General features: G+C 39.0%; 1 protein-coding gene across 1 annotated transcript in view; it reads left to right on the top strand.

The window, feature by feature from the left end:
- Window positions 1–12,314, top strand: part of LOC125234757 (sodium channel protein 60E-like) — a 209,559-nt gene that overhangs the window by 115,703 nt on the left and 81,542 nt on the right. Inside the window, exon 3 of the mRNA XM_048141143.1 lies at window positions 4,125–4,348. Within this exon, the coding sequence (XP_047997100.1) occupies window positions 4,125–4,348 (224 nt within the window). The remainder of the gene's footprint in view (window positions 1–4,124; window positions 4,349–12,314) is intronic.

Genomic DNA, 12,314 nt, shown 5'->3' on the forward strand with positions numbered 1-12,314 from the left:
ACGCGAGTGAGCTATCTGCGTTGATCCAGCTTGATTGATAGCACGGTGACAGACTGTCGTATTGAGGCACATGATGGGCGCAAGAGTATCTCACACATTAAACCCGTCCTACTCTTATAAATACAGATAGAAAAGGATAAGCAATCTGTCTCGCAGGCAAGATAGGTATCAGTCGTGTCCATCATGTGCTTTCGCATCTGGAGACAGACGGTTGTAACATGCGGGTAAACGAATATGCTGAGTGTATTTTGCGAGATTGAAGACTGTCGCGTAGTTCGTACTAAACTGGAAACCTTATTAGTTTTAATATAGAAGGCATAAAGTATTAATTGAGATGTTATTGATATAAGGAGTAATTATTCAGGAATCCATCCGACGTTGCTTAACATAAAAGAGCACGGATTAATTTTATTACACAAAAAACTTCAATGTCATCGTTTACTTTACGCTATCTTGTTTACAAAATTAATCATCTCCTTTTTTTCTATGTATGACATTCAGTCACTCTAATTTGCAGGTTGAAAAAATATAGATCATACAGTGCGACTACTTATAATTATATTGTGATAAACTCCACTATCGCGAATTACAAATCGTCTATTTCATGTATTGTGACCTTGTGACCTAGACATTTTGTATAGGAGAGTTTTCATAATTACTCTATGCAAAAAATATGTTTCTAGTAGGAATTACCTATAGACTGATGCTGTAAACGATTAGCAGATAAGGAAATAAATTGTTGTATATAAACCATATATTCAAGCTATAGACTTCCTACTACAGTGGCTGTTATAAAGCTATAAATATCTGGGCAACCGAGCTTCGCTCGGTTCTGTTTCGTATCCTTGACATGTGTCGCCATCTAGTTCAAAAATGAATAGTACCTACATCGAGCGAAAGAATTCTCAGCCTTAACAACACAACTACTCCACACGAGATGGCGCGCATTTCGCCACAAAAACTCAAATAGTGTATTTTCTATTCGTTTTAGCCTTGACCTGTGTCGCCATCTAGTGTTTGCAATAAATAGTACTTACATCGACCGAAAGAATTATGTCTTAACAGTACAACTACTGCACACGAGATGGCGCGCGAAGAAAAACGCATGAAAACTCGAAAATTCGCGTTTTCCGGGACCTAAGGATAAGTTAGACCGATTTTTCACCCCCAAAAACCCCCACATAACAAATTTCTGCGAAATCGTTAGAGCGGTTTCCGAGATCGTCAGTGTAAATAAATATATATATAAATAAATAAATAAATAAATAAATAAATATACAAGAATTGCTCGTTTAAAAGTATAAGATATTTATTCGCCTACGTAGCAAACCGTGTCTGTTTTAGTCGGGCTCAGGGACGATTCAAGTGATAATGGCATTCTCAGGGGGCGTAAGCTAATTGCTCTGAATTCTGCTTCATCATCATCCTGAGACCACAACTATCCTTAAGCCCATCGCGACAAGTAGGAGTTGTAATATAACATTACGAAGGGCGAAGAAAAAAGTGGCGATAAATTAAAACTCGACCGAAGGGTGTTTAAATCGATACAAGTTACGAATATCCTTTTCGCACATGTATCGTGCGACGTTTTTCATTACAAATGGCCCTCTGATTAAGATTCGACCTGACAAAAATTAACCACTTTGCAAAAAGTACCGACCATCTGTACCGACCAGCCCCGTAGCCGAATGGCATTTCTGCGAAACGAAACGCCATCGAAACGCCGCAGAAATGTAGTCTGGCTCTGTCGCGCCAATACGCAAGAGCGATAGAGATAGATAGCTACGAAATAGATATTATATTATAGCGAGCGTTTCGTGAGCGCTTGTGCTGCGCATACTGAAAATGCTGGCAGTGCACTCGCTTACTATACCTACTATATTTATGTTCTGGGCATAATTATGTTTACAGACTTTAAATTACTTAGGCTTCCAACTAAATACAATTTGTTGCTGATTAAAGTCCATCAACAGTGAGCTATGGAAACTCCCATACCTAATACAAATATCATTAACATAGCTAATTAGCTATGGTTTGGTGCAGTGACTTTTAGTATTTTTCATTACACCCGCACTTTAAATGTGCTGTTGCACGCAGGCGGAGCGTGAGTTATAGAAAAATCGTTCTCCCAAGGGAATAATGAAATTTCTTGTACCGTACTTAATTTTTTTACATCTATTTACATATTTTTTACATTGCGAGTGTGATGAAAAACATTGTGTAACTCGGGGAGTATGAATATTACTAACTCAAGGCAAGCCGTCGTGATTTGACTTACTCTCGTTAGTAATATTCAACTTCCTCCCCTTGTTGCACAATGTACCAAACATTTTAGAGATACGTTTAAAGTTTAGACTGACATAGACCATTTTAGTGCTTTTAAACATGTAAATCGTTGAAAGGAAGGAATAAAGGAAATGTGCTATGAGCCGCTGCATAAATGCATAAATACGAGTGGAGCACGATGTGACCGCGGGGCGTAGAAGTGAGTAATGCACCTCGTAGAGGAAAGTTCTACTACTTTACACAATGCTCAAAGATTCTCCACATGCATTACAATGTCGGCGTCGATTTTTGATATGCATATTGCATATAACACATAATTACAGCCTGGCAAAATAGAGTAGAAAAATTAACAGGGGCCCACCGTTTATGTAAACAGTTTTGCATGTGGCTACTATTGAGTCACTTTTAGACGACAACGACCGTCGCGCGACCGTCGCCGTCGCGTCTCATACTTCCATATCGATAAGGTTTGATTTCGTATGCGTCGCATCACCGTCGCGCGACCATCGCGCGACCGTCGCCCACGCAAGCCACGGCGTAAGTGCGTTTTCACATTATCCGATCCGATATCGGATGTCGGACCTATATCCCATACATTACAGGCGCCATCTTGGATTCTTTCTACTGAAATCCTTCCGACATCCGATATCGGATCGGATAGTGTCAAAACGCACTAAGTGTTGTTATGATAAAAAAAAAACCATCACAACTCTTACTTGCCAGACTGTACAAAAAGTGATACTTAGTGCCAATGTGTATAAATAATGAACAACGCGATCGTCCCTGAATCCTTGTTAAAATGATTTTTAAGGATTTTTTTTCTCTGGGTGTCATATTTGTGAGAACGTGACAAATATGGTGATTATAACTATAAAACTCCCGTGAGACTCATACATATTTAAAAATATTTTAAGCGGGTTACTCACGTATTAAGTCGATATAGCGTTCGACACACACACATGCGGAACATGTCGAACGCTATATCGACTTAATACGTGAGTAACCCGCTTAAAATATTTTTAAATAAATATGGTGATTGTTTGTGTTCGGTCAGCAGTTCTCAAAAAGTTTGTACATAGCCCCGTCAGCAAATTTTAATTGACCCTATTTTGTTACCAACATTTAGTAATATAAGTCGACTTTCGTAAGATATATACAGGATAATTGTTGTAATTAAGAAAATGTTGATACTAGAGAATCTTAATGACGAAATAAAACTTACTAAAATCTCAATTCATCAAAAAAATCTTGGTAACAAAATAGGAATAAAAAAAAAACAATTTTAAATTTTCCTTAATTTTTGTACAAACTTTTTGAGAACTGCTGTGGTGATGTTTAGCTTGTGGCAAACACCAAGTGTGCAGAGTCGTATAGGTACTCGTAATTAGAACATGACGGTGACAAACAAATAGGTAAAAGTCAGCCTCAGGGCTCGGATACCGGTTAAATTTTCAAACCGTTATCATGTACTTTCGACAAAACCTTTAAATTTCGTTTTCGCTCGAAAAACCGCTATTTTTAAACCGGTTTTTAGGGGAACGCTTTCATAAAGGTTTCGTTCGATTAACCGGTACAAAATAAACCGGTTTATTCCGCAGCATGGATAGGTAATACTGTTCTGACCAAACAAAAAAGTCGCTGCGTGAACGTAGGTATTTATGCGGCGCCGGTGCGTCTCGCCGCTCGTCGAATAAACTGGTTTATTTCGGTTAAAATAAAGTTCTCATTCTTTACAAAGTTCGGAGTAAAATCGAAATAAACCGGTTTTAACCGGTAAAAATAAACCGGTTCCGAGCCTTGGTCTGCCTACCCCTACTGAGGTGTACGTGTTGTTCCAGCAGGCGGTCGCGAGGAGCCGCGCGCCGCCGTGACGCCGTTCACGCGCGAGTCGGCGCGGCGCGCGGGCTCGCGCGGCGCACAGCTCGTGCGCGAGTTCGGCTTCATGCCGCGCAGGCGCCTCAGCGTGGAGGACGGTGCGCGGCTGCCGCGCAAGTACGAACCCTTCCCGCCCAAGCTGTACGGACGCCCGCTGGAGGAGATCGACAACTTCATTTATGATGAGGTTAGTACGCACTTCTTACGTCACTTATGCAGTAGACATTATTTGAGTTCGATAGTGTGGAATTGTATATTTAAAAGAACAATAGGTAAATGGTACTCTACCACAAAACAAATGAAAGAAAAACAAGACAGTGTATTTACTTGTAAATCAGTAGGTATTTAATAGTATTTTATGCAACTGGTGGTTAAAAGAGGTCAAAAAAGGTGAGTGGCGTGGATAACAATTTGAGGCGAAGCCGAAAATTGTTAATAAAGACGCCACGAGCATTTTTTTACTCAGTTAAACACCGTTGCATATAATACTTTTTCTACGACCAAGCACTTACTTTGAAAGAAAATTAGAAATTCAACAAATACCTACTTTCAGTCATCTTAATTATCTAGTGGACCGCCTACCATTTTGAATATGCAGTTTGAGTGCATATATGAAAATAAAACTGTCTGTGGTATGGTTCTCTGAATCCTGGCCACGAAGACGAATCGAGCCGCGTTGAATCGAGTTCTCATACATTTGAATGCGATTCGACGCGTCGCCAATGAACGCAGCAGAAAACGAACGAGACTCGACTCTGCGAATGCCAGGCTTTATCTGACATTCTAAGGTTGGCAACAATGTATTTCATAGAATATTTTAATTTGATGTCTAAAGCTGGGTGTTGGAATTCATGTATAAATGATGATTTTGAATCATAAACGTTAAATAAATTTAACGCTCTATGCTCTACGCTCGTGGTTCAATATTGGAGTCTTTCGCTTGCTCGGGTATCAATATTGGCACGTGCGGTTAAACAAGAACTTTGCCCCCTTGTAAAACAAATAACCATTAATACTCTGCTATCATACCGTTTACAGCTCTGATGGCGTCAGTAACCGCATATATTAAGATATTTGGCATGAAAGTAGCCCTACCGATAACTGGGTCAAAACCAAACATTAAACACAACAAAGACAAAAAAAGCGAATTCCGCACAGCTAAACTGTAGAATGAACTGTTGCCTCCTGCGGGATTTCCGGACCGATACGATCTACAAACCTTCAAGAAAAGAGCGTACACGTCTCTTAAAGGCCGACTTCACACCTCCTACCCTTCTGGTGTTGGGGTGTCCACTGTCCACGGGCAGCAGTGATCGCTTACCATCAGGCGACCTGTCTGCTCGTTTGCCTCCTATCACATTAAGAAATACATGTCCAACCTTATAAGGCTCTGGCGTCTGTCACCGCATATAATTATGTATAGGTAGCTACTATAATATTTACTTATTTACATGAAAGGACCTACCGATATGGGTCCATACATTAAACACAACAAGGATAAAAAAGCAGATATTGTTTATTAGGTTACCAAAAACGTTATTAAATAAGTAGTAAGAGATCGTACAGAACCAAATTCGCGGAAACTTGAATTTTACCATTCAACTATGTAAAGAATAATAAAGTTTGAGCTTCGCCGAAACCTAACCCATTCGCAGATAATCCGATTAGATCAGTCTGTCACAAACAAACCCGTATATTTCCTATTTCGGAAACGCCGCCATAAAACGCTGTTGTAAAACTATCTCCCCACTTTTATGTTACTACCAATCCGGTCGCGTATAATAACTCTGAAAAAGTTGTCGGTCCATAATCATAAAATTCTTTGTTCGCCTCCTTTTATGATAATCCGTGAAATATTACTCCCGGCCGGAGGCGGGTATGATTTTATTTGAGTTTTGCATATTTTGCGTAACTCTATGCATTTCCACTCAAATGAGGGTTGAAGTGGGCCGCATTATGCATCTCATAAATCACTTTTCGAAAATGTAAGATATGTTAAAAAGTAAGCCGAAAATAAATACTAATAAGAGCGCTTTTAGACTGCAGGGCCCCGTTTTATAAACTTACAAGTTACAAGTTTACAGGCGTTTTCTGGCAACACTTGCCCCGTTTTTTACAATTTGCGTTTTATAAAAGTACTGTCTTACAATTTTACAGGTTACAGGAACAAGTGCCTGTAGCTTAACCAAAGACAAAAATATGGGAGTTTAATAGTTTTAAACTCATAATCGAACAGGCGTTTTATAAAAATATTGTAAATTACAAGTGTAGGTTGGTACACTTGTAACAAAAACTTACAGGGGTCTTGAGTCCTGTAACGGCATCTAAGTAGTTCAGTTTTCTCGGTTATTTCATTCAACAGTGTTAATAAAATGATCCGTCTCTTGAGAGATTCTTCATCCGATTCTTCACGTCATGCTCCACGGCAGCGCCACCTTAGCTTTGTTGAACATAAACATATGGGAAAATATCTATATAAAGTCTATAAAATTCTAGACTAGTTAAAAAAATATCTATGTTTCTAGTTTCGTCGTGAGCTCTTATACATTGTGGCGCTGCTGTAGAGCATACTCCACAGCAGCGCCACCATAAAATATCAATTACTGCATATGGTACAGGCACGTATATGGCTTCAAATAATTCTATAACAATTCTATATTGACCTAGCTTACAAAATCCCTACTTTTATTTTGCATATAGGAAAATACGATGCCACAAATCTTTTATAACAAATAATTATCGCAGCGCCTTAATAAAAATCAAGACAAACACACTAACAATTTTGCCGAGATTTTCAATAAGGCGCTGCGATAATTATTTCTTACAAAAGGTTTGTGGCATCGTATTTTCCTAAATGAAAAATAAAAGTAGGGATTTCGTAAGCAAGGTCGATATAGAATTGTTATAGAATTATTTGAAGCCATATACGTGCCTGTACCATATGCAGTAATTGATATTTTATGGTGGCGCTGCTGTGGAGTATGCTCTACAGCAGCGCCACAATGTATAAGAGCTCACGACGAAACTAGAAACATAGATATTTTTTTAACTAGTCTAGAATTTTATAGACTTTATATAGATATTTTCCCATATGTTTATGTTCATCAAAGCTAAGGTGGCGCTGCCGTGGAGCATGACGTGATTCTTCAGATGACGAGATACCGCGACAGCGTCGACCTAGGTTGTTTCGGTCTCGAACAAATTTGGACTTTCGGACGCCGTACGAGTTCAACGAACGATTTAGAATGAACTCCACGCAAATGGAGAACATGCTTGCCGAGATTGGAGATTCCTTGGAGTCCCCGACCAACACCAATCACGCAATGAGCTCGAAGTTGCAGCTCTGCGTTGCCTTGCACTGGCTCGGAACTGGCTGCCAATACCATGCTGTGGGTGACATGCACGGCGTCTCCAAGTCAAGTGTGTGCAAAGCTGTCCGTGGCGTTGTTAAGGCTATAAATAATAAATTATTCAACAAAGTAGTCGCCTGGCCAGAGGATATTAATGAGGTAAGTTGCTCCTAGTTTTTTGAGCATATTTAGAAATCTGCTAATATTAAACTGTTCAATTGATTTGGAGAATTGAGGTGACAATAAGAACTATGTATGATTCAATATGTAAATTAAATTGTTTAATAAAGGGGACTTATAAAGCTTATAGTCATACCAGTCATACTAACCCGCTGCATGTTGGGACTTAGGACTTACATAGTGGACAAATGACAGGACAGATAGTCTGTCCTCTCTGCTTAAACTTTGAAACAAACATACTTACAATGTAAACTATAAAAAAAATATTTTACTTGTTGCAGGTAGTAGCGCAATACCATGCAATCGTGCTTTACCTGAAAACGGCCCGAAAAGTACTTCTTTACTACTGAAAACCGCTCTCAACCACTCAATTTTACATTTCTGGCCATAGTTCCAATAAAGATGCAATAAATTAAATTAAACTTTTTAAATAAACAGACAAAGCTTCAAAGTCCCCACCAAGTCCCCACTGGTCCCCACAGTAGAACGAGTTTTTATGACCAGAGGCTTGTTTTTGCGAGTATAAAACCGGCTTTTTCACAGTCTGAATCAGATCAATCTAAAAAATGCATAATCTGATAAAATCAGAATATTTGTGGATACATTGTATACAGTGCTGTTTATTCTGAATTCATAATATGAAGAGTCGACTGTGGTATCTGCGACTGGTGATATAAGTAGGTCCCAATAAATAAATAAATAAATATTGGGGACACCTTACACAGATCAACTTAGCCCCAAACTAAGCAAAGCTTGTACTATGAGTGCTAAAGCGACGATATACATACTTAAATAGATAAATACATACTTATATACATAGAAAACATCCATGAATCAGGAACAAATACTACTCATCACACAAATAAATGCCCTTACCGGGATTCGAACCCAGGACCGCGGCTTAGCATGCAAGGTCACTACCGACTGAGCCAGACCGGTCGTCAATGACAATCAAGTGCGGGTAGTTCGAAAAACTCGTACAATTAGAAGATGTTGATACAATTCCCAGCCAGTCTACCCGTGACCACAGACGTAATGTCATGTGCGAAACGTCGGGTTAAATATAAACGGTTACGAATATAAATCGTCAGCAGAATGGAACTTTCATACAATAAAATTTAACGATTAAGTGCAACCGGCCCTAAGTCCCGTTTTAATTTAATAATAAATAAGTAGGTCCCATTGTGGTGTGGGCGCAGGCGATGGGTTGGCAACCTGTCACTGTATCACGATTTCGTTTTCTTCTAACCCCTTAATTGTCAAGAGTGGTACTCAAAACTTTTATTTAAGTGCTTTGCCTACCCCGTTTGAGAATACAGGCGTAATGTATGATAAAATCTGAATGTGTGTAAAAAATGGCTAAATTGTACGAAAATTCGTGCATTTGAATTGAGGTTGATCTGACTCGGAATGTGTAAGGCCGGCCTAAGTTTGTTACGGTACGGTAAACGCTTATTTCGGAGTGTCCGTCAAGTCAGTCAAGCGACCGAAACGAGATTATACAGAGATGATCTAATATAAATTGTTGTGTCTGTTCCTGAAAGTTGAGCGTATGTGATATTTAAATGTCAGATGTGAACTAACATTTCACCAGAAGTTATACGCAGTTCGTGGGCGTAACTTTAATCTTTAATTAAATACAAGATTTTAAATATTTTTCCTTTATTAGAATTATTAGTATGTTTGACATAGTTAACGATTTCCAAAAGAGCTGACATACAAAGGGATACCTATAACGGCTATAATACTACGAGAATATATTACATGTAAATGAAGAGCCGATCTGATAAAACTGAGGTAGAAAGAGCCATGAGAACTGTGATAAAAAAACGCAAACTAATTTTGCTAATATGTACTAACCGAGACTAAGGATTGTTCAAATTGGCTCGATGAGTATTAGTTACTTATTTACTTACTCAGCGACTAAATCATTTACCAAAAGCTTATTGGATAGAGAAGCGGTATTTTTTTTAAACTTCCCGAATACTCTTTCGACGCTCTGGATTTTTAAATTCAAGAAAATCTACTCTAAAAGCGCACTATAAAGTATAAATACGTGTGCATTGTTAAGAATACGAGGTTTCCTCGAATCACATTGTCGCATTATTGGAGTCCGTTGCGGCGTACCATTCTCACATCCAGTCCACCTTTCTGTGTACCATTCACCTAACGTCCACTACAGTATCACCAGTCTTACTTGACCTCTGTTTAGTGTTACTGACCTTTTGCGATTCTCGTATTCCATGGGCATTCCATAGAGAAATAAGAAAGGGCACTCAGTTTAAAAATAGTACTGATCCATTGTTATCTTTAGTCGTAGTCGACATCTAACGTTAAGTAACTATAGCATCAGTACCTTCTGTTACTTGACAATAATAGATGATGCGACAAACGAAAAGTCCAGTAAGTAGGTACTCAACCATTTTCAATATTATAATCGGACCTCTATTTTCAATTCCTTCTACAGATCTGATGTGGTGCAAAATGCTTTTCATTTTTTTAACCGAAACTCAAGAACGTTCTAACGAACGAACGATGCTATTTCAGTCTCGGTACAAGAAGTATTATTAATGTTAACTGAACTAGCACGACAGATACGAACGTTTCCCAGAAAATACGACGGGAAATTATTGTTGTGTGTATATTAAATTGTTGAGATACTTTTTTTAAACAATTATCACTCGTATGACATCTAGCGTTAAGTAACAGGACTAATAATATCGCTACTCGATGATAAAATGTCAATATGAAGTTATTAAAGATAATAATGGTTTTTATACGAAAACTGATGTATGCAGTGAGCATTCTATCCTTACTGAACTTATTTCCCTATGGTTCTCCTTAGAGTGGCGAGAGCCAGTTTGCGAGCGAATCACACGTGGGAGCCGGATGGCGTCGTAAAAAATAATGGTATTTACGAGAATGCGCGCCGGCTTGTACGGCAATTATGTCCTTTGATTTGAACCGTTATGGGACATAAATGATTCGTAAAAACATCGCGAATTTATAGCCATTACCGATGTAGTAAGCTGTAACATAATGGTTTATTGTAAAATAATAGCGATCATTTAGAAATTATAGGTACAGTCAGCAATAAGGATATGAATATAGCCTATGAGGTCCGGTATATATTGGCTGTCTTCACACTTTTATTATGAACTGTAAACGTAGTACATAGTAGTACTGAAATAGGATTTCAATTCGATCCGTGTACTGTTTGGAAATGTGGTACTGTAAGAGGTTTCGCATTCAGAATGAAACCTTTTACAGCAGTCATGGTCGCTGACTGGCAGTCCCTGATTTAAAATTGGAACAGTATAAGAACGTCAAGGAAAACAGACACTTCAAAGGGGCATTCATATAGAAGCAGCGATTGAGAGTGAACGGTTGTTACTTAGCTCCTAAAATATAAAAAAATATTGATTCAAAGCGTTGTTTAAATGTTTGGATGCTCTCCACTGATAGGCCGACTCTCTTACATGGTGGAGGCGCTAACGTCTGAAAGTTTCCCCTAGTTTCGGTTTCAGAGTGTCAGAAAGTTCAAAATAAAAGGGTTTAGTCGATGGGCAGGGGTTAGGTTTTTGCCATTGGTTTTCCTAACCATAGTCCATATCTGACTAATTTGCGAGGACCTTGGCTATAGTCCAACTATCCAAATTATGGCGGTCTCAACCGTGGACTAGGCAACCACGCAAAGAGCGTTAGATGTTGGCTACCTTGAATGAGGCTGTCACTATTGGGTGTTAGGAGATTTTTTTTTGTGTGTGTAGGGGGGCCTGGCTTAGGTAGGGCCAACCGGTAGTTAGGGTAGAATAGGATAGGATAGGGTGTAGTATTGTGAACAATGGCTGCTTCTAACATAAGGGGGAGGGATATGTAAGAGGTTTCGCATTCAGAATGAAACCTTTTACAGCAGTCATGGTCGCTGACTGGCAGTCCCTGATTTAAAATTGGAACAGTATAAGAACGTCAAGGAAAACAGGCACTTCAAAGGGGCATTCATATAGAAGCAGCGATTGAGAGTGAACGGTTGTTACTTAGCTCCTAAAATATAAAAAAATATTGATTCAAAGCGTTGTTTAAATGTTTGGATGCTCTCCACTGGTAGGCCGACTCTCTTACAGTACTACCAGGGGCGGCTCACTCCGCGATTCTATCGCCGCGCTACAAGTACATGCTGGCGGCCGCGAGTGCGCGGCCTAATCAGGGGTGGCGCGCGTTCTCACGGAACGCACGTTTGCACTTTCTATTGTTACTTTACGTTGCGAGTTTTTTTATTTAAGTTTTATATGCGATGTCCGCGTGTGAATGGCTAATGCTTAGTTAAATAGACATCATGAATAAAATAGGAGAATCTTACACAGATCTACTATTGATTAAGTTCCACGGAAAAGTTAAATAAGCCTTGTGATGTTGGGACTTAAATAAAAAATATAAATACTATATATATACCTAGAAAGTACCCAAGACTGGAATATAATAGTGTAACATTTTATCTGAGTATTAATTCGTTTTAATCCATAGGCAACTCTATCGTCCGACGCTGCGCACGTGCGGCTCGTTTCTTTGTTATAATTTTGTAGGCATTTAAAAGGCGGCATTTCGTGAACATCAAAGCAGTGG

Source organism: Leguminivora glycinivorella, chromosome 16, assembly GCF_023078275.1.
Source record: "Leguminivora glycinivorella isolate SPB_JAAS2020 chromosome 16, LegGlyc_1.1, whole genome shotgun sequence".
Lineage (NCBI taxonomy): Eukaryota > Metazoa > Arthropoda > Insecta > Lepidoptera > Tortricidae > Leguminivora > Leguminivora glycinivorella.